General features: G+C 39.2%; 1 protein-coding gene across 1 annotated transcript; it reads left to right on the top strand.

The window, feature by feature from the left end:
- Positions 1–1218: 1218 nt before the first annotated feature.
- Positions 1219–23502, top strand: LOC107097518 (disheveled-associated activator of morphogenesis 1-like). The gene is made up of 26 exons (XM_015394681.1): positions 1219–1518; positions 3733–3928; positions 4007–4096; positions 6704–6775; positions 6915–7006; positions 7088–7307; positions 8197–8310; positions 11855–11965; positions 12043–12146; positions 12217–12283; positions 12378–12495; positions 12587–12725; positions 14917–14975; positions 15052–15239; positions 15324–15578; positions 17588–17695; positions 17846–17940; positions 18408–18492; positions 18599–18705; positions 19395–19483; positions 19552–19720; positions 20279–20386; positions 20488–20548; positions 20624–20758; positions 20985–21155; positions 21280–23502. Exons 2-26 carry the CDS (start codon positions 3752–3754, stop codon positions 21487–21489), a joined length of 3144 nt encoding a protein of 1047 aa, XP_015250167.1. The 5' UTR covers positions 1219–1518; positions 3733–3751; the 3' UTR covers positions 21490–23502.
- Positions 23503–23815: the final 313 nt, after the last annotated feature.

Below are 23815 nucleotides of genomic sequence, written 5' to 3'. Positions count from 1 at the left end.
GGGGTTCAAGGAGACAGAAGCATAGACACAAAAAGCAGCTGCGGCCCCGTCCAGGAAACACACAGCCAGGCTGACGAGCTCCAAGCCAGCTCCCATGTACCTAAAGGAATTTAGGTACAAATGAAACAGGACTGTGTGTCACTAGTTAGCAAAATAGTTGGAAAACCTAGAAACCTATAAGAAAGAAATCTCAGAAAATCAAACAGAGGTTTAATTCTCTTTTCATTTAGATTTAGCTTTTTAACTCTAGTGGGATATATTTAAGTAATATTTTATTCCCACTGCTATCAGCATTTTAGATCAGACTAATAAATACATAACTGAAACAAAATAAGTTGTATTTTTTACTTAATTTATTACAGGATTTTGTAATAAGGTCTTTTCACTCTTTTTGTTTCAATTTTGCCTTTTCTTTTGCCTGGTCTTGGTAATTATTTTCCACTGCAGATTTATAATTAGTGCATATTTCTAACATGTATATGTATGGCCATGAGTTTGCAACTAACTCACTGAAATATTCGCATTTGCACTTTTGGGCGTTTTACAGCTACCAGTATAGACAAGTTGATTGGTGTTTGATACTTGTTTGGCTCTTGTAAACCAGCTTGTTTAACTGGTCACCTCAACCTCTCCCAGTACAACCTCTGTATGAGCTGATGTTTGTATCCCGGAAGAACTGGCTAAGCTTTTATTTTAACTGTAAATGTGACAGACCTTCTTCCTGAAGGCAGGCCAGCTTTTTCGTTTTTGAATAATCAGATAACGTTGTTGGAATGTCATGCAGCTTCATAACACATAACACATTTCAAAGCTATTCTTAGAAGCATGAGGACTGTATTCCTTCTATGGAGGAATGAAAACAGTATAGGTATATATTGTTTAAGCTTTATTTACTGTTAAATTGTGATTAAGGAGATCTTTAACAGCAACTGGAAATTACAACTTCCAGTTCTGCTGGATGCTCAGTTCACCTGCTGATTTGCAGGTCACACATCAGGATCAGGCACAGATATTACCACAGAATTCCTCACCCTCCTCCCTTTTCAGGGGTGAGGCAAGGATGGGTGTGACCACAGCTGCAGGAATGTAGTTGTGTGTGTGTTTTAAACTCCCGCCGTGGCTGTGAGCCAGTTCCTTGTCTGTTTGACGTGCACGCTCACACACACACCTGCAACTTCTGACTGTAACATCAGGTAAATATGAAATGACAGAGAAGACCGGTGAAGGAACAGAGGCTGGTGCAGTTCCACAGGTTTCTGTAAAACTGGACAAACGGCGTGAATCAGCTCAACAGGAGAGTCACTGTGGAGGGAAACGGCTGTGGGACCTGATTTTCACTAAAAGTTGCTGTGACCGGATTTTGCCTATGATTTTTTATTTTTATTTAATTTTTTTATACTTAAAAGCATGTAAGGCATGTTAAATTGGAGACAGCAGTTTAAGAATAAAGGAAACTATCAGACCAATCACAGCGGGAAAATGTCTTCACGCCCTGTGACATAAGTAAGGATCCTACAGGTAAGAGAATTACACATTATCTCCTCAATAAAAACCCCAGATATTGTTTTTTATTTTGTTTTTATCTGGTGTTATCAGTTCTCCAAGATGTGTCTTACTGTGGCATATCAAACAGACCACAAATCCATGTATTAACTCTCACATGGGGCGAGTAATATGTTTTGGTCTAAATACAGAGGTCATTGACCTGGGATGAAACTCAGAGGTTTCGAACTTTGGAGTCAGGGTCTCCATCTGAAAACATAGTTTGGTGTTTTATTAAGATAAGCAAATGCTTCAGCTTTAAACTCAGTTTAAAGAAAGTATCAGATTATTACCGGTATATATAAAACAAACCAAATAAATCAGTTAAATCAGATCAATTTATTTTAACTTCCATTACTTTAGAGACAATCTAATTAAAGAAAAGGTCCCCGTAAACAAGGCTAATTAAATCTAACTGATCCATGTTTTTGTGTCTACCCCTGTGAATTCTATACATCTTAGGTGAGAAGTGTAAATGAAAGCATGATGTTGTTGAAAGAAAGTCCTTGAAGACTGCAGAATGAAAGTTTGCTCTGATTATCTATAAATGATCCTATCGTCGCTGAGAGAATGCAGGATGTTTATTACTGTAGGTAGCTGGTTTAAACCAAGATGTGATTACAAGAGCAAGACTTAGACAAATGAACGGCCCAGTCTAACACTAGGACAACCAGAACTAGACCAGCAAATTGGACTGGTGAGGGATGATATGTGAATGAGACTTGGACAAAATACCAACTTCCTTTGAGTCCTTTGGGCAGGAAAACTAGAGTCCATCTGAGACCAAGGGAATATGAGACAGACTTGGGCTACAGGAATTGCTGTCAGGGTGACTAAATACTGAGAACTGGCAAACTAGACCCAGAACAAAGTAGAGAGACTAGGCCAACCAGGGTAAAATTCAAACCAAATTTAAACTAGCCACAGTCCATTTTAATTTAGCCAAACGGGACTCCCTGTGAGACCCGACAAACCCGAGTCTTAGTGAGACTAGCTGAATATGAACCAGACGGAGAATAGGTTAACTGCTGCCAGACAGACAAAAAAACAGATTGAAAACTGGTAAATCAGAAAAAAAAAGAGATCAGGTCGACAGAGTCAGACTAAACATAGCCAGACCAAGATCAAAATGAAACAAAGAAATTTTAAGATTGACTGAAATCAGGTGAACAGGAGTCAAAGATAAACAAGGCTTGGCTATTTCCAACTAACACCAGCAGTACCAGAGTCTGATTAGGACCTGGAGACACTGAACCCGGGCAGGACAAATAAACCAAAGTTAAACCAAGACCAGGTCCTAATAAGACTGGCTGAGCCAGACTCAGACTAATCAAGGCAAGGTAGAGTTAAAGTCAGACACTTATGAGTCATAGCACCTTTACTGTCATCAAAGGCAGGCGGCACTTTGAAGATAAATGCTGGTTACCTCACCAACCCAACATTTTTTAAAAATTTGGATGCGACTGGATGCTTTAAGTTCAACATAAGACTTATACTTAGACAAACTTAATTGTCATTTTGTACAAACACAGTGTATACAAAACAAAAGTTCGATGCATACAGCTTTTCAACAGTGAATGATGAGCTTAGCAGTGAAATTAACATTTCCATTTATAAAGTGCAGCAGTGATCAACATGTAAACAGTGTAGGAGAGACATTGTGCAAAAGGCATTGATATGGAAGATTAAGAGAAGTGCAAAGATAAATGAATATGGTGCAAAATGTAGTCCCATCAGGGGAGGACTCAGAGTAGAGCCGCTGCTCCTCCACATCGAGAGGAGCCAGTTGAGGTGGCTCGGGCATCTGATTAGGATGCCTGCCTGACGTCTCCCTGGTGAGGTATTCCAGGCACGTCCCACCGGAAGGATGCCCAGTGGGAGGCCCAGGACACGCTGTTCAACGGTCTTATAGCAGAAATGGAAAAAGCTGTTGCAGAACTTGCTGGTCCTGCATCAAATATTGTGAAGCCTCTTCCTGGTAGGCAGCAGGGAGAACAGTGCACGGTGCGGGTGAGAGGGGTCGCTGATGTTATGGGCTCTGGACACGCAGCGCTAGGATGAAAGCTCTGATGACCTCTCTGCTATTCTCACCTTCTTCCAGTCTGAGGCGCTGCAGCCTCCACACCACACAGTGAGACAAGCTGATTAAACTAAACGTAATGTTGTCTATCTGTGTTTCTGTCTTTCAAGTTCATTTTTGTTGTAAACCATGGCATCTGGAGAGAAAGAGTCTCGAGGGAGAGGCCTTGCTTCTCTCTTTCCATGCTGCAACAGAGAAAATGACCAACCAGAAATTCGCTACTGTGGTGAAAATGTCAAGGCGATGGAGCCTACGATGCCCATGCCTCCCATCCAGGAGCTGAACTCCAAGTTCACCGAACTAGTGGTGCGTTCAGGGCCACAGTTTCTGCCAGTTTTTGGAATATAGGTTCAGACATTAATCACTCTTTTTTGTTTTCTCTAGGATGAACTGGAGCTTTCAGAGAAGCACAGAGCGGCCATGTTTGCTTTGCCACCAGAGAAAAAATGGAAGCTTTACTGGAGTAAGAAAATGGTAAGAACCTTTATAAAAAGTCTACCTTATATTCAGCTCATTGGTCATACTCAGACCTACGATTCTGTTTAGACTCTATTTTAGAACTGATTGCTTGAAAAATATTTAAACCAAGTTCACTGTTTTTTGTTTCTGTGAAAACTATAGATCTTAGGCCTTGGCCATCTCTTAATCTGACTTTTTGAATAGTTCCAAAAAAAAAAAAAAAAGAGTTCCAAATTTTTTTTTTTTCTGATTCAGCTAGTAACTGAATTAATGAGCTTTCATCTTGTTATGGATGCATTCTATTACAATTTCCCTCAAGAGGTTTTTAGGCTTTGGGCTTGTTTGGTTAAAATATTCTATTTAATTTTTATACCAGTACTTCGTGAAATATTTAAATATTTAAATATGATATTCCAGTATATTTCTGATGTTTTCCAGTCAGCAAAGGGATGTCCTACAAACCTGTGTGTATATACATGTGGACAAAATTGTTGGTATTCCTCATTTAATAAAAGAAAAACCCAGGATAGTTATTGAAATTACTTGAATATGATAAAAGTAACAATTAAAAAAAATATATGGAAATTAACAAAGTGTCGGTGTCAGGTGTTGCTGTTAAACCATGCTTTAACAGACTGATTAAAAAAAAACTTTTGGAACAGGTCTGGACAAAAATGATGGTACACCTAGAAAAGACTGAAATAATGTGCCCAAACATGTCAAATCAAGGTGTGTCCACTAATTAGCATCATGTGTCTACAATCTTGTAATCAGTCAGTGGGCCTTCTGGTGGTCACAGTGTTGCTTTGTGACATGGTGCATACCACACTCAACATGGGCCAAAGAAAGCGAAGGAAAGAGTTGTCTCAGGAGATTAAAAATAAAACTACAAGCAAGCAAATTAAAGACAAAGGCTATAGGACAGTCTCCAAGCAGCTAGATATTCATGTGACTACAATTGTACATGTTATTCAGAAATTTAAGATCCTTTTAAGATTCCTCTTGGGCTGCCTTGCTTTAAATGGCACAGGGTGTCTTGAATCTCTACAGGTTACAATACAACCTCGTATATGTAGGGATCTAGGGGGGAAATGTGCTGCCAAGTGTCAGGTTTCAATTGCAGGTCATGGGTGTTGCAACAGGATAATGACCCAAAACACCCTGCTAAAAACACCAATCAATTGCTTGGTAGAAAAATGTGGACTATTCTGAAGTGGCCTTCAATGAGCCATGACCTTAATCCTGTTGAGTATCTTTAGAAGTAACTGAAACATGCCCTCTGGAAAAGGCCTCCTTCAAACCCTTAGACAACTAGAGGAGTTTGCTCGTGAGGAGTGGAGCAAAATACCTGCTGAGAGGAGCAGAGGTCCATTAACAGTTACAGTAATGGTTGGTGGGACCTTTATATTTGTCTAGGCCAGTTATATGAGTTGTTTTTTAAAAGATTGTTTTGTTGAATCAAGTTTTAAAAGCATGGTCAGATTTTAAATTCAGTTCTTTTCAGTTTATGTATATAGCACCAGTTCCCAACATATCATCTCAAGGCACTTCTGTCAACCAGATCATACAATGCGATGTGTTCATAATAAGGAAAACCAGATGATTACATCGACTCTTTGACTCGACACAAATCCCTCACACCGACGTACTTGGAAAAGGCAGTGGAGGGGAAAACTCCCTTTAAACAGTGAGAAATATCCAGAAGAAACAGTATGAGCGGCCTTCTTTGAGCCAGCTCCCATGTCAGAGGATTTAAGAAATCACTAGTGTTGCGCTGATGCCATTTTTTGGCCCCGATACCGATACCCGATACCTGGCTGTGCAGTATCGGCCGATACCGATACCATAATAATGTAAAATAATTGCCATCACGGCTTTGTCGAGCTGCTGCCTACCTTTGTGAAGCAGGAAAAAATCTAATACAAAGTGAATCCAGTAGAACTTTTTATTGCCTACCAGGAGTAGGTGACAATAGTTGAATAAACTTATGGCTCTCAAAATGGTATTGGTGCCCTATTTGTTGGTACTCACCGATACCAATACCACCATTTTTGGGCAGTATCGGGGCCCCGTCCGATACTGGTATTGGTATCGGTGCAGCACTAGAAATCACACACAGTTAGTCACAGTAAGAGAAACAGGACTACACTGAAAAAAGATCCAACATCTATAAACAAAGGTGTTGAAGGCATCAGCCCAGCTGATATTTGATTTTGATATGGAGCCACAGCCTCATAGGAACAGACCAGATGAAGCTACTATGACAAGAAAAAACAGAGAGAACATAAAGTTACAGGTGGAACATAACAAACACTTCATAATGTGTAATAGAATGAAGCAGAAGGATGAAAACGGGCCCCTATGTCCTCTAGAAGTCTAAGCCGATATTTCCAGTTTTTTTTTTTTTTTTAAGATAATTTATATGTAAATATGTATATTTATATGTATTACTTTGGTCAGAATCAAGTTATTTCTTTGTCCTTTGTGGGTTTTTCTTCCTTTAAGCGGGGGCTTTCTATTCAAAGAAACTAAATTGGTCAAAGATAATAGCTGCTATAGTGGGGGAACTAATATGGTCCAGGGTAAGAGTGTATACTAATGACTGTTTTGTGGGTTTTTCAGGATGCAGACGGGGAAAAAGGAGCAACTAGCTGGCCTGAATTTTACATTGACCAGCTGAACTCAATGGCCGCTGTGAGTTATTTCTGAACATTTCGTCCATCATTCTGCAAAAGAGAGATGTATCACTCACCCAGAAGAAGCCAAAACTCCTCAGCAGGGTATCTTTTTTGAATGCTGAGGAATTTTGTTGATTTCACCCATGTCTCCTCAGAGGAAGCCACTGCATGCATTGGATGAAGAGGATCAAGGCAGACTAAAGGCTGTTGATGGTCTGAAAACAGCTCTGCGGACTCAGCCAATAAGGTACAATTACTTAATCAAAGCAATAAACACGCCTCTGACTGACAGAGCGCTTCAAGATTAACTACTTTCACTGACCTGCAGATTCGTGACTGGCTTCCTTGAGCAGGATGGCCTCTCCTGCATCCTTAACTTCCTAAAGTCCATGGACTATGATACGACGGAATCCCAGGTTCACACGTCATTGATCGGCTGCATCAAGGCTCTGATGAACAGTTCTGATGGCAGAACTCATGTCCTGGGACACCCAGAGAGCATCAACATCATTGCACAAAGTCTAGTTGCAGAAAATATAAAAACCAAGGTGTGTGGATGTAGCGTTTGCAATTCTATGAAGATAGCTCCTATGTGTAACAGCTGTTGCTACATAGAAACAAAATGTATTTGTTAAATAATGTAAAAATTACATAAACATATGATAAATGTGTCTCCTGAGGTGGAACATTTTTGCTATTGGGTTATTCACTAGATGGACAGAAGTCCTAGCGTTCAGTTCCCACAAACCTCTTCATTCCACTCAGCTATTGGGGAAATCTAATTGAAAAGACATTTTGTTCTGAATGGACCATATTAGATAGAAGCAGGACAGATAAAGAACGTTCTGCTGCATCTGCTTCGTCACTCTGCTCCCTTAACACCCTACAGGTTTCCTGGTCTGTTCAATCAAACTTTGTGGCATATTCAGGTGGAAGGCATGTTCAGAGCAGACAGAGTTAATCGAACCTATATCAACTCCATTGGGCCCCTTTCCAGTGTTTAAACCTGTGGTTTTCTACAAGGTCAATCTTTGAGTGTGTGCCCCACTCAACAAAGTACCAGGACAGTATTTGACCGCTCCCTTCCCTGAGCAACCAAAACATCAAACAGACCAAACCTGTAAAATCCTGACTGTTAGCTTCCCAGAGACAACATCTCCATGGGAATTTCAGCTATGCAGTTAAAGTTTGTTCTTAAAATCCATTTGCCAGTATCAACACAAAACCCACATGCAAGTTTCACTTTAACATGCCAGCTGGCATAGGAATTTGAGAAAAATACTTGCTGGTAGATGTTTTACCAGAAAGTAAAACATTGTTTGAGGAAATGAAGTCATATTTTCAAATACTGTGTCCCTAAAATCTCTTAAGTTATATTTTTTATTTTTTTTTTATTTTATGAACTTATCTCAAGTCTATTTGTCTCCATATCCTCAGGTGGCAGTCTTGGAGATCCTCGGTGCTGTTTGTCTCGTCCCAGGAGGTCATAAGAAAGTCTTGGAGGCGATGCTGCACTACCAGAACTTCGCCTCAGAAAGAACTCGATTCCAGGTCTGTTTTTGGAACAGTAAACAAGAACTAATGTAGAGTTTTGGATGTTTCATTTAAAAGAGGAAAAACAACAACCACAAAAACAAGAAAAAAAAAAAAAAAGAAAAACCTTGAACCCATAAATACAGAAGCCTATATTACCTTATGGCAGGTTTTTTTTATGTTTCTGATAATCTCTGCAAAACATGTAAGGAGTAGATGTGAAAGTTACATTTACAAAAGCATTTTAACAATCTTTAAACTGAAGCTGTGAGTTCAGGGTCCAGGTTAACAGTTTTTGTTTGGTCAGCCTGCTGTTGCACACATAGGAATTCGACCACTATATGCACACAACTTGAAAGAATTCAAAGATTGCAAGCATTGAGCAAACATTAGTGAAGTTACAGCACTAGGTGTAGGGAAATTTTAAGGCTCATAGTTCTTGAAATAACCATTGCCTTTTATTTACAGCCCGAAAACAATTCTGTGGATGTGCAGATAACATGAAATCCTAACCACGTTGGCGCTTCTCTATAGAATTTATGTCTGTAGGCTGAGAAGCTAATTAAAGAGAAAATGTTTGTGTTTGTGTCCACTTATGTGTTGCTCTGCATTTGTTGTAGATAATTACTTTCCCCTAAACGATCCAACAAAGATTTATTTTGTTTTATGTGAACCTGTCACACATAAAATCTCCTTTTTTTAACCTAAGACATGTCTGGAGATATTTCTACTTGGAAATCCCAATCTTTTTATCATCTGAAAAATGAGTTAAGCAAACTTAACATGCAGATGTTTTGGACTATAGACTGGACAAAGCATTCGGTTTGCAAGCCTCCAAAACAATGTTCAAATACTGTAGTCTCCAGTGGTTGCTATAGAGACATGCTGAACCTTTACTGTCATAGTTGCAACATAAACTCATTCAGCAGTGATCACATTTCCAGTTATAAACTTCTTGAACATTACTTTGTACATCGTACATTAATCCATCTTACCTAAATATGTTGTCATCATCTGAAAAGTGGCAAAAATAGCTATTTTTTTCTGCTTCAAATTAAATTGTTAGGATGCAATAAATCCCTGCGATGGACTGATAACCTGTCCAGGGCGTAACCCGCCTCTCCCCCGTAGACAGCTGGAGATAGACACCAGCGATGGAATAAGCATGACCGACAATGGATGGATGGATGCAATAAATTACTGTTTAGTAGTTTATAAACATTTACTTTAAAAACATTTTTTGCAAATAGTCAATTGTTTGCAATGTGCCACGACTGATTTGTTAAAAAATAATTAGTACTTTATGAGTTTTTTTTTCTCTTTCTTGAGTAACTGCAATCAAAGGTGGCAATTTTCTAGACTTATGACAATGAACTGCATTAAGTTATTCAAAGATCTTCTGCAGATTTTATCTATCACTGAGGACCTGGGGTTTAATTCTCGCTGTTGAGCTTAAATATGGTAATGATTAAAAGATATAACAGAGGCAGACTAGAAAAACAACCTGCACAAACATGCTGGAGATACCTATCATAGATTATCTGATAGATAAGATAAATTATAGTAAATAAAGCAAGTGTAAATCAGTAGCAAAGTTTGATTAGTAATATTTAACCTGGGCTGAAAATCACACGGATAGATATTTAACAGCACATACAATCAATGCTAATTATTCAACAAGTATTTTGAATAATTAGGGAAATTAAAACTATGAAATAAAAGTTATCTGTCCAGATTAATCGGTCTTTCAGAAGGTTATAGGAAGTGACAAGGTTTTAATCATAGAATACTCCCTACATATCTGTGTGTCCAGCTCTCTGATAACAATCAGCCATCATCTCTTTACTTTCTATACAAACGATTCAAGCTCTCAAGTAAACATGTTTTATCTGATTATTTAGGTAAAGGTTGTGATAAGGACCTGATAAAGCGTGATAAGTGACAAGTTAAACTTAAATTCTTATTTTTGAAATGTAGGGGAAAGCCAGAGCATATGGGGAGAACATGCCTGCATGAATCCAAGAAAAACATAAAAGAAACTCCATTTGCAAAGCCCCTAGATTACAATTTGAACCCAGGACTTTCTTGCTGAAAACCCTTTCAGTCACAAAGCAGCGCTGAAAACGTCAGACTTTGATCATACACTATTTATATAATAAAATAATTATTTAAAAGTATCATTAGGTTATTAAAAATAAATACAAAATGTATTTAAGAAATATGTAATTTATTATATAGGCCTCAGTTCAATGTAATGATTTTATTTAATAAAATAAATAGGATTTTTTTATGATTACATGTTCTTGCGCTGAAACACTATGAATTATTTTAAACTGTCACTGATCCATTAGTCAAAAAGAGGGATAATAATAATCATTCTACAGATATAAATATATTTAACTATATATTTCTATAATTAATTGCATTTTTATCAGTTTTTCATCAATGACTCATTTAAATAATCATTTCAAAAGGTATTTATTTGTTATATTGTGGCACTCGTTGCCCTCCATAATCACCCAGATGGTGATTTCAAATAAAAACAAAAAACAAAAGAATAACTCAACTAAAGTAAACAGCTTCCATACACAGCCTGGTTTAAGAAAACAAGTATGTAAGATGATCATTTAAAATAAAATGCTATGGGTATTTTTTAATGCAAGTGTATGAAAAAAAAAAAGCCATCCAAAGGAGCTAAAGAGTAAAAACTATGCCGATTATGACGTCTGATTAGTTGTCAAAAGATTGCTCACAATCTGTCTTGGCTGTCCAATAAAAATAACATGATCTAACTGAAATAATTGTAGGGTTGTGCAGTGGGTAGCACTGCTGCCTTGCAGCAAGAAGGTTCTGTGATTGATTCCCGGCCCAGGGTCATTCTGCTTGGAGTTTGCATGTTCTCCCTGTGCATGAGTGGGTTCTCTCCGGGTACTCCGACTTCCTCCCACAGTCCAAAAACATGACTGTTGCCTTAATTGGCTTCTCTAAATTATCCTTAAGTGTGTGTGTGTGTGTGTGTGTGTGAGGAAATGTTTGTTTGTTTTTTCTGTGTTGCCAGTGTCTACCCCGCCTCTCGCCCACTGACAGCTGGAGATAGGCGTCAGCACCCCTTGCGACCCCAGCAGGGATAAGCATTATGGAAGATGGTTGGATGGATGGATAAAATAATATTATTCCACCAGACCTTTGCTTTCTGTAGCTCCTTTAAAGTTGGCACGGGCCTGTTAGCAGCTTTTTTAATTCATCCTTTATTTGTTCGGACTATAGCTGTAGCTGGGCAGTCATTTCTTGGTAGTTGTGGTTATGCCATACTCTTTCCATTTAAAAATGAAAAATATGTGTAAAACTTTAAATGGGGCCTCTATTGGTCTCCTGTGTGGATAAAAGGGTGCTTATGATCATACAAGGCTGCTGGAGTGACCTGGATAAAAGAAAGTTAAAGGTTAAAGCTTTACATTGTGTTCTAAGTAAAACCAAAAAGATGGAAGATTTATTACTGTGTGTAATAATAGCATGGACTAGAATTTGGGGGATGCCTTAATTTGATGTTTTCTGCATGCAGAACCTGATGACAGACTTGGACCGGTCCACAGGTCGATACAGGGATGAAGTCAGCCTGAAGACGGCCATCATGTCCTTCATCAATGCTGTACTCAGTCAGGGAGCTGGGCAGGTAAACCATGTTTTTGTCTTTTTGTTCTTTGATCAGGTTCCAGGTTCCTTTATGTCTCCTGTTTTATCGTATCTCAGACCAGCATGGAGTTCCGGATCCATCTGCGCTATGAGTTTCTGATGTTGGGCATCCAGCCAATCATGGATAAGCTTCGGTCCCATGAAAACATCGCCCTAGACAAGTAGATGAGGCATTCACCATTCAGATTGTTTCAGTCTTGGTTCTTTGTCTATAATCAACTTTCTTTTCAGGCACATAGACTATTTTGAGTCGTTGAGGAAAGAAGATGAGCTTACGATGGCTAGACGTTTTGATGGCGTGAGTAGTTGTCATATTTTTTACTGTTCAGATGGGAAATTCTTACAATTTGAGTCAGTTGTTGATAGCCTTGACGTTCTCTGTTTTTCTTCAGATCCACATCAACACTAAGAGCGCGAGCCAGATGTTTGATTTGATCAGGAATAAACTAAACAACACTGAAGCTTACCCTCACCTTCTGTCTGTGCTGCAGCACTGCCTCATGATACCATGTAAAACATTACCTACCATTTTCATGCTGTTTGTCTGTCTTCATTTCATTGTTTTAACAGCAGAATTAATTCAAAATGGGTCTATATATAGATAATAACAGCAGGACCACGCTGCAATACTGGGTGCTGTTGGACCGCATAATTCAGCAGCTGGTTCTGCAGACGGATAAAGGTGAAGACCCAGACATGGCCCCACTGGAGGACTTCAATGTAAAGAATATTGTGCGCATGTGAGTTCAAACATTTAAAGAGTATCTAAGAGTAACATTTAAAATAGCTAAGGGTATTTTTAAATGCAATTGAATGTAAATAACAACCATCCAAAGAAACTAAAGAGTAAAAAGTATACCGATTATGACGTCTGATTAGTTGTCAAAAAATGATATAAGCAAAAATAAAAACATCGTTATGTGCAAAACCTTGTTTTAAAGACGAAAATCGAACATATATAAAACATATTTATGAAGAAGAAACACTTTTTCAATCAATTGTTTTCTAAATACACTAATTAAACCAATACTTAAATGTATTACTTTTTATTCACTTGATTTCCAAATGGCAGGGTAGATAGAAAATAACAATAACTACAAAGCTTTTGTTGACTTAACTCTACACGTCACTTTATCTTTATATGCTATGTTTGTAAAAAGTTAAATGGCCAAAGTACTCCACATTGCATTCAGTTATTCACAAAGTGACTGTGGTAACTTTAATTGTAGCCACAGCTGCCCTGTGGTGCAATGACTGAAGGTAGGCTGCCGTACACAGGCACCACCAGGCCCTCTGATTACCATCTGTTGGTGATGCAGGATAAGTGTCTTGCCCAAGGACACAATGATTGAACCTCGGACTATCTGGTTGCACACTGCAAAAAATGAAATCTAAATAAGTAATTTTTTCTTAAAATAAGTGCATTTGTCCTTGAATTGAGGAGATAAGTGAGACAATTTGCCAATGGAACAAGACAATTGACATGTAAAATAAGAAATTACAACTGCATTATCTTATTTCAAGTGCATATTATCTAATGATCTTATTCCAAGAATAAAAATACTCATTCCCCTGGCAAATCTTCTTATTTATCTGCTAAAATTAAGGGTAAATACACTTAATTTAGGAAACTTATATACTTATTTCTAGATTGTTTTTGCTGTGCACAACAAACTGATGCATCTAACACTTCTAACGCCGCAGTAAACGCATGCTCACATACTGTGTTTGTACGTTGCAGTGTATATACTATGCTAACTAAAAAAAAAATACATGCAAGTGCTACAAAGGCGGGACAGCGGCTCAGGAGGCAGGAGTTCTTTCTGTACGCTGTGGGTTGGCAGTTCAACGCCTAGCTCTAGCAGCTGTGACATTGAGCAACACAATTCATCCTCCTAACCAGCTGTTGGTGGAAGATAAAGCCAGTGGCCCTGATTTTTCCACCTGTCACCCTGCCCTGTAGAGGATGCTCACTGTTGTCCATCATTTTCATCACAATGAAGAAATCCTCTTCGTGAAATCGCCTCCAGATGTTCTAGAAGAGTTCCAAAACAAAGCCGGCTTTCTTTAACAGCTTCTTGAGCTCTTTTAAGTCATGATGCTGTTTCCCTGGCAGATGATGGCAGAGAAGATCAGATTCTCCACAACATACTGATGTAAGATATGCAGCATCTTGCTGCAAACTCTAAAGGACCAAAGCTTCATGAGGAAGTACAGTCTGCTCTGAACCTTCTTGTAGAGAGCATAACTGAAGCTCTGTAGTTCTACAGGGACATCTAGAGGTTGCTTAACTTCATTTTTAGGATCACACACCAAAACCAAGTTTTTCAAAAATTATATATATATTTTTACATTTTTTTAATAGTAGCGAAGTCGGTAGAGCATAAAACTCTTAATCTCATGTGAAACTCTTAATCTCATGGTTGTGGTTTCAAGTCCCTCTTTGGGCGAGCATCTTTATGCCCAATCCACCAATGCAGACTTTGAAATTGCCACCACCCGTAGGTGGGTTTTCTAGGGAAGTGGCGACTAGTGGTTAGGCCATACTGTAGAGTTTGGAATCCTGAGGTTCTGAGTTCAAGCCCCACTCCCACAGGCTGCCACTCTGGGTCCCTGAGCAAATACCCTTAACCCCCACACTGTTCCATGGGAACTGCACAATGCCACCCCACTGCTCCCCAAAGAGATGGGTTAAATGCAGAGAGTTAATCTCGTTGCTTTGTACTTTTGACAGTGTAATGACTGAAGCTGGGGGGAAAAATTGTTTCAAGTTCTCAGTGATGTCATTTGGTCTTAAATGTAAAACATACTTTCTTTCATTTTTTTCCAGTTATGCATTCTACACGATTTAACTTTGATAGCATGTTGCTGAAAACTAGAAGTAATCCCAGCTAACTAGTCAATAACCTGATTTCTTTGTGTTTTAAACAGGTTAGTTAAGGAAAATGAGGTGAAAAGGTGGAAAGACGATGCAGATAAAATGCGAGAAGGTAAAAGCATATGTCTGCATTTCAGCTGCCACTTTCTGTTGATGTAACATACTCAAACTGCATGTTAACTGCTCAGAGACAAGGACGCTGGAAAAACGCTTGGACAAGAAAGAGAGGGAGTGTGAGGCCAAGAATAAAGAGAAAGAAGAGCTGATGGAGACAGTGAACAACATGAAAAATAAGCTTGAGCGAGAGACCAATGAGCACAAACGGACTAAGCAACAAGTGGAGGAGCTTAACGCTCGCTTACAGCAGTTCAGCTCTGTAAGTTCTCACTTGAAAACTCAGATTAAAAACGTTTCTGCTTCTGCATTTTTTAGTTCTAAAGAAGCTCATCTCTCCTCTTAGAGCTCTAGTGTTCCAGGAGGGCCTCCAGTCACTTCTGGTGGTTTTGTTTCATCTGTATCTTCACCCAGTTCCCCTGCTCCTCCACCTCCTCCGCCTCCTCCACCTCCTCCTCCAGGTGGTCCGCCAGCCTTTGGCGTGGCTCCTTTAGCCCCTCCTCCTCCCCCTGGACTTCCTTTAGGGATGGCAGAAAAGAAGAAAAACATCCCTCAGCCATCCAGTCCCCTGAAGTCATTTAACTGGAGCAAACTACCAGAGGTAAACTTGACTTCCTTTCACTGTGTTATTTTCACAGAACTAGTTCAGGTTTTATAGCAGCTGCAGGTTTAACTATTCTGAAGCGAGTTTCCAGAATCCACAAAGACAATTGTGAGTTAAGCTTCATCTTTCATCACCTCTACTTAAGGTTTATCTATGTACCTGTGGACTGTTAAGCCTTGCTCTCATCCATTATATCCCTCCTAACCAGGGAGACCCTGACATCACTCTCCTCAGGAAAGTTCTCTAGTCCCTTATTGGAAATCCTCTGGAAGCATCTAAAGGACATCCTGATAGGAGTGCTGAACTGTACAAGGACCTTATTTTGATTTACAAAAAAGAGAACTCTTAGGCCCAATTTTCAAACATTGTAATCCAATTACTTCAAGAAGATTTATAGTTTTTGACATATTTTAAGTTTACCTTCTCTGTACTGTAAACTTTAGAATAACAGTCAAAACAATGAGCTGAAATAATGACTTTTAATGATTCTGTCTTGTCAATCGACAACAATAATAGTTGATTGTATTATTCACAAAGGAAAAACAATATAAAATTCTTCAATATTTGCCTTTTTGTCACAGCTCTCGAGCCACCACTACAGACTGGTGCAGCTTCTACATTATAGCAGCAGCCTCACCAAACCGTTTTACAATATGCCGCTCCATTTTCCCCTCAGTCATGAACAAGACGCCAAGATACTTGAACTTCTCCACTTTGGACAGGAACTCCCCTTGAACAGGAATGAGGAAAGCCACCCTTTTCCACTCAGAAACCATGGCCTCAGACACAGAGAAACTGATCTTCACTCAGGTTGGCTGAAAACCACTCCAGTGCATGTTGTAGATCTTGGCCGGAGGGAGCCAACAGAACCAAGTCATTTGCAAAAAGCAGGGACTAAATCTGCCGTTCCCCATACCAGATCCCCTCCGTCTCTTGGCTGTACTTAAAAGTCTTGTCCATGAAGGTTATGAACAGGACCGGTGACAAAGGGAAACCCTGCTGGAGTCCTACATGTACTGGGAACAGGTCAGACTGCAATTCAGAGCTGGCTTACTCAGCAAGCTAATAACACCAACTAAAAGGACTCCTCGCTCCAGTCCACAAAACACATATGGAGTATTTGGGCAACTCCCATGAATCATCGAGCACTCTGAAGAGGGTGAAGTCCACTGTTTCACTGCCAGGACAAAAACAATACTGCTCCTCCTGCAGTGAAGATTCAACGCTCAGCCAGACTCCCTTCTCTAGAACCCTGGCATGGTCCTTCCTGGGGAGGGTGAGAAGTGAGATTTTTGATAACCTTAATGACTTTAGCCTGGGAAATGAATACGTCTGGCTCCCAGTCTCTGTTTCCACCATGGAAGGTGTATCAACCTTCCAAGACTACTTGGGGTTCTTAACACCCCTGGCTAGCATACTGGATAGCAATCCTCTCGGGCACTCCATCATTTTGCTAGGGGACTTCAACACCACTGTGACATCTGTGCAATTAATGGATTGTCTACAATGAACACCATCTTCACGTGTAATGATGTTCATCAGTACACTTGGCACCAGGACACCCTTAACTGAAGGTTGATGATTGACTTTGTAGTTAAATCTTCTGACCTTCAGATGCATGTCTTTGACACTCAGGGGAAAAGAGGGGCAGAGCTGTCTATCGATCACCACCCGGTGGTGATTTGGATATGCTGGAAGACGAGAAAGCTGAACAGACTTGGCTGGCCCAAGCGAGTAGTGATGCTGTAATGGATGCTTTCAAGTTGAAAGAGTCCCATTAGCCTGATTTGCTTGTGAGACTCCTTGTAGTTGTGTGGTCTACTAAAGTTGTCACAACACTGACATTTTTATTATTGTGTGAACATAACCCCAGAATGATACCGTAAAATATCGACTCTGCAGACAGTTTATCATATTTTTATCAAATTCATTGCTGGCAAAGAGATCTGATTATTTAAAAGCTTATTGCATAATCAAAGCTCTAAAGAGGTTTGTCGTTGTTTCAGACCAAGATAGCAGGAACAGTCTGGAAAGATATCAATGATGAGGATGTGTTCAAAGTTCTGGATCTTGGGGAGTTTCAGAAGACTTTCTCAGCTTACCAGCGAGCAACAGTAAGACAACATGCTTTCATTAAATCCACAGGAAACACATCATATCAGTCAGTTTAAAACATGCTCTGGCCATACTGTAGCTAGGGTGGCTGGACTTGGTGTATTTAATATAGCTGCTGGTCTCTGACATATCTGTGTGTGTTTTTACAGAAAGAAACTGGAGGAACTGAAGCTGTTAAAAAAGTCAAAGAACTGTCAGTGATTGATGGCCGCCGAGCGCAAAACTGTAACATCCTGCTGTCACGGTCAGTAACTGGGTCTAGTTTAGGGTCTCTGAGCTCATTAGTGCTTCCGTTTATTGGTCTAAGGTTTGCTGATAGTGTCAGTCTTTAAGTTTTTTAGTCTAAGGACCTATTTTAGGGTTTATTTATTTATCTGGTCCAATTCTTGGTTTGTGGGCCATTTAAAGAACCTGCTTGTAGATACTGATAAGAATTGGATTTGTTGTTTTTGACACAAGTTGCATCTCAGAACCCATATCTGGGTTTTGGGATGTTTCCTTTAGTGTTATCAAGTCTTATAACCTCTTTTCTGGGCCATTGTCAGTTTCCTAAATATTTCAAAATTTTAGATTTGTTTATGAGTTTTGATCAGTTTGCTGTGTGCTTCATTTCCAGAAACAGTTTCCAGGTCTGTCTGTAGTTGTTCGTAGTTGTTGCATCTTGGAGGACTCTTGTGAATAAGTTCTGAACGTGTCATTTGTGTGTAACAGACTAAAAATGACCAATGAGGAGATCTGCCAAGCTGTCCTGAGCATGGACGATCAAGAGGAGTTACCCAAAGACATGTTGGAACAGGTAGGAAACTCACAACCGTTCAGGATGTGGAGATAGAACCTTGAATTCAGTCTTTGTACCTGACGATGAACTAAATAGATTATTTTTTATGTTCTCTGTGTATTAGCTCCTGAGGTTTGTCCCTGAGAAAAGCGATGTGGATCTCTTAGAAGAACACAAACATGAATTGGAGCGCATGGCTCGACCTGACCGCTTCTTGTATGACATGAGCAGGTATGTAAAAACAAAAGTCTGAAAATGGCAAAAAATCCTGTCTGCTGATATATTTTTCTGGGGTGGAAGTAAAGTTGTAGGGGGTGTTTTGTCAACTGAGTCTTAGACAGGTGCAATGTTTGGTGATTGGTTGGTTGGATGGTGTGGTTCTAACAGAACTAAAATTCAGTAACACTGAAATAAGAAGGTGGAGCCTGATTAGATTAGGCTTTTATTTTCTTTAATCAACTGGTGTAAGAAAAGGTTACTTTTTAGCTACATGAAGGTAGATTTCAGGATTTTTTGTCGGAGCTTACATCTTCTTTTCTAATACTCCAGCTTCCTTTTTGTCTCTCTGTAACTTTGCGACAACTGGGGAACAAGGTTCAGGGTTCAATGTGTTTTGGTCCCATTTACCTTGGGAGGTTAGCACCAGTTTCACTTGAACAGTCAAAGAATAAGTTGTTATACAAAGAGGATTTAGGGGAAGCAATTTTTTTGTGTGTTAGTTTGTGTTTTCTTGGACGTTTAATGGAAATTAATAAAAAGAATATACAGCCGGTCTAAGCCTCAATATCGGATCTTCTTCAAAGATACCAGTACTGTAAAATAAAACTATACCCATTTGGTAGGAGGCAGTTGGATCTCTATCAGTGAGACCAGTAGGGTTGGATCAAATCCATCTCTGATATTTTCTTCTCCTAAACCAGAATCAACCACTACCAGCAGAGACTTCAGGCTCTTCACTTCAAGAAGAAGTTTACTGACCGAATGTCTGAGGTCAAACCTAAGATCAAAGGTAGAAATTCATAATTGTCTGTACTGCGATCCCCGTTGTCCATTTCCTCATTGTGTCTCTCATTTTAGCTCTCAGCCTTGCCTCAGAGGAGGTGGTCCAGAGCAAGGCTCTCCGTCAGCTGCTGCAGGTGGTTCTGGCCCTTGGGAACTATATGAACAAAGGACAACGTGGAAACGCCTATGGATTCAAGGTTTCAAGCCTAAACAAGATGGTTGACACCAAATCCAGCAAGGACAGGTATGACGCAAAACTCAGGCTGTGCCCAAACATCCAATCTAATCTATAAATCCCTCAGTCACTATATAGAGCAGGGACTATATAGTGTTCTTTATAGTGAACTCAGTTAACTGGCTGTTCGGACAAATGATCACTTGTTTTCACTCCCCTTGGTCACGTAACTCCGCCTCCCTGCAATATTCCTGAGCCATCTTTGTTATTTGTCACCGCCACAACAAATCACATAAAACTTATGAGAAGAGATCTCTCAAAGCAATCTGGGATATATCTGCTCATCTGTGACCATGGAGGATTACTATATTTTTAGGTGTTTTGTGGGAAATTTCAAGTCCACTATGTTTTCATCCAATAGACGTTCAGACACTCATCTAAAATTGTGTGATCACTATATAATGCCCTATATAGTGATTAGGGCTGCCTTTCGGACACAGCCTCAGTCAGATGATACCAAATAATTTTTTTGATGCAAATGAGCCACATTAGCTGGCTGTCAGCAGACTACCTGTAGTAATTTGATGCTTAGGTATTAGTGACTCTTTATTTTTTAAATTTTTCTAGGAACATCACTCTGCTGCATTACATGATCACTGTGCTGGAGGATAAATTTCCTGTAGCAGCATCATTCAGCAAGGAGCTGCAGAGCGTTCCAGAAGCTTCTAAAGTCAAGTAATAAGAGCACATACTCTCTGAATCAAGTGTGCTAATCTGATATGTTACTGTTTGAAATGCAATCAGTAATAACCCCTGTTACTTTTTTATATTGACAGCATGACCGAGTTAGAGAAGGAGATCAACACCTTGAGATCTGGTCTGAAGAGCATTGAGGAGGTAAGATCAGTGAAAGTATGAAACACCTGCTGAGCTGCGTGGGATTGACATTAACCTGGGTGTGGTTGTATGTAGGAGCTGCAGTACCAGAAGAACCAGCCCACCCAGCAACCAGTTGATAAGTTTGTGACCGTGGTCAGTCAGTTCATTACCGTGGCATCCTTCAGTTTCTCAGATGTAGAAGATTCGCTTCGAGAGGCTAAAGACCTGGTGGGTTTCTCATTTTCATTATATCCAGGTTGTGTTGGTCTATATGTTTCATTCACATGTCTTTTGACCTAAACATTCTTTAATTATGTATGTTTATATTAGAGACGCTTTCATTATTACTATTGAATCTCCAGAGCTCTGGTAGTGCTCCAAAAGTTCAGCAAAGGGAGGTTAGCGTGGTGTTGTAGGTCACACCTCCATATTAATTATGTGTTTTCTGATGAAGTTTGCAAAGGCGCTGACATACTTTGGAGAGGAGTCGTCTAGCCAGCAGCCAGATGACTTCTTTGGGATCTTCAACACTTTCCTCTTGGCGTACTCTGAAGCTCAACAGGAGAACGAGGACATGGTCCGCCGGCAGGAGGAGGAGAAGAAACGGGCACTCATGGAGTCTCAGGTCAGTAGAAATCTGAGAAACCCCCCATGTGGTTCTTTATCAGCTATTAGTCACAGTGTTACCTTCACAGTGTCTCCTTGTTAATTAAATAAAGTCCATCCTTACTTCCCTGCTGCTCTTACAGATGAAGAAAGAGCGGGAGCAGAGGATGAACAAGACCAAAGGAGTGCAAGAAGAAGGAGGAGAGTTTGATGACCTTGTGTCTGCGCTGCTCTCAGCTGAGGTCTTCGACAGAGATTCGTCCAAATTTAACAAAAAAAAGCAGCGCAGTCCCAGAGAACTTGGCAGCCGAGAAAGACCAACGGCAAGCCTGAGCAAGTACCAGGACAAATAATAACCTGCATGGGTTCCCTGGGTCTGTGGCTGAACTAGCATCACAGCGATTACAGTATAAGACCAGTAAGTGGTTCACTGGGACTGAAACTGAACCTTAGGATTTTTTTTTAAAGCACTGATTGACTAGAAATGACTCAGAAACAGGGATGGTTGATAACTATTAGCACCTTGTTTTGACTGGAGTACAATTAGGATCAGATAAACTTCCAGGGACCAGAACTTTTTAAAAATTGGTTTCTCCAGAAACCAGTCAGCATTCCATTTTTATTGTAACTCAATTTCTTTATTTTTTATCATCAAAAAACCAAGAAAGAGTTGAAACTTTCTCATCATCTCGAATGTACCTGGAGCCTCAGAGATGTTAAGGCTTTCAACACTCAAAGAAATTGTTTTAAAAGATTCAGGAGCCACTGAAACCTGGGGCCACACTAAAGGATTAATTCTAGATTTTACCCCAATTGGGGAATTTATGTAGTTTTTGCCAGTTGTGATCAATCTGCAGGGTGAGTCAGTTACAAAGTGTTAATTTGAGTAAAGTGGAAGATTTCAGGCGGTCAGTGTGTGACGGAAACAGACACAACCCACCCTGACCTCAGTCGGAGTCAAACCAACATGTTTGGGATTTTTAAAGGCAGATCTAACAGATAAGCACGACCTGATGACTGATCCATCTACAAGAAAAGAGAAGCTCAGATGTGGCAACAGCATAGAGACAACTTTTTGACAAAGAAAGCTTTTTGAAACAATGCACAGTTATAAACAAATTCAATGAACTAATTAACTTGGTAATAAGACAAAAAACAAACAAGAAAACAACACTGAGATGTTCATATATTTACAAATGAATTTCATATATTCAATTGCATCATAGATTTAATAGGACTGAGTTTTCTGATAAAAATATTTTGCACATAAAATGAACCTATATATTAAAACATTCTTTAGATTTATTAGCCAAAAACATTCCAAACATAATATTATCTATTAAAACATGGTGATATTTTTATATTAATATTTATAGTCCAAAACAGACACAGACACCCAACCACCATCCAAGAACCTTAACGCCCGATCTCTCCCTGGGCGCCGCACAATGGCAGCCCACTTTTCCCTAAGGGGATGGATTAAATGCAGAGGTAAATTTATCATGTGTGTTCAATTATTAATGTATGTTAAAACCTATTAAGGATATAAAAGCCTCCCTCAGATATTTACAAAACCAAAAGTTGATTGTTGATGGATTTTTGAAATATTATTGGACCAATATTTAATTGATTTGTAGAAGCATTTGTGTTCTCATCCAATAGTTTGGCTCATGAGTCGACTCTTGTCGGTCTTTTCTGGGTCAGAAACTGAAAAGTTTGTGAAACTCTGCACCAAGGCGTTGACTAGAATTTGAAACGGCATCTCTTTAAGTTTTACCCAAGTGTCAAAGACCTGTCTCTCCAAAGTCAAGCTCCACACACTCAGTTGGCTTTGATTGAGATAACAAATGATGTAGTCTGTGATCTCTCTGCAGGTACAGCTGTGCCAATTATTCATTTAAAAAAAAACCTTCTCTAAATCTGTGATAAAATTCCCCATCCTGACATGCAAACCCACCTGCCTATTCTGAGGTCATTTTCTTGTTTTTCTAGTATTTATTGTTAGTTAAAGGACGGCCATCATGTTTGTGGTGTAATCTGAGATGTGAACTGGGACCTGAATGCCATCTTCAGAGCTGTCCATATGATTCTAAAAGGGACGTGCAATAACAGAACCATCAGTTGATTATCAATATTTATGTCCAACAATAATGGAAATAAATGTTCCAAGTTGATGGTTCTGTAACATAAAGTAATTTAAGAGTTTAAAAAAGTAAATATTTAAGCAATCTGCTGTAAATAATCAGTGTTATATTGTCCTCATAAAAAGGTTAAAACATGTTCTAAGTATGATCTATACTGTATCTGTTTCTCTTGTAAAAGGGTAAAAAATAATAGTGTATCCTTTCTGTCTATGAGTCACTCTCAAGAACAATAAACTTAGTGTGAAAAAAAATCTCCAGTGAATACCTTATTCTTGACACATCATAAATCACATATTTGTCTGATAAGAGGTATCTTCAAAAAGCTGAATATAATTGAAAAGCCTTATTTTCATCGCTTTAATTAAAAGTTAAACTCATATATTACATAGAAAAGTGGTGCATTTTACATGTTATAGTTAATTTTAAAACATATTGGAAACCCAAAACTCAAAATATTACATTTTCACATTCGACCAGTGAATAAGCAGTACTGGATGAAGTACTTCAGTGAAAGTATTGATACTTGTACTCAAAG

This window comes from Cyprinodon variegatus, unplaced genomic scaffold, assembly GCF_000732505.1.
Source record: "Cyprinodon variegatus isolate N-32 unplaced genomic scaffold, C_variegatus-1.0 Scaffold704, whole genome shotgun sequence".
NCBI lineage: Eukaryota > Metazoa > Chordata > Actinopteri > Cyprinodontiformes > Cyprinodontidae > Cyprinodon > Cyprinodon variegatus.
This window is presented reverse-complemented; position numbering and strand designations above follow the sequence as displayed.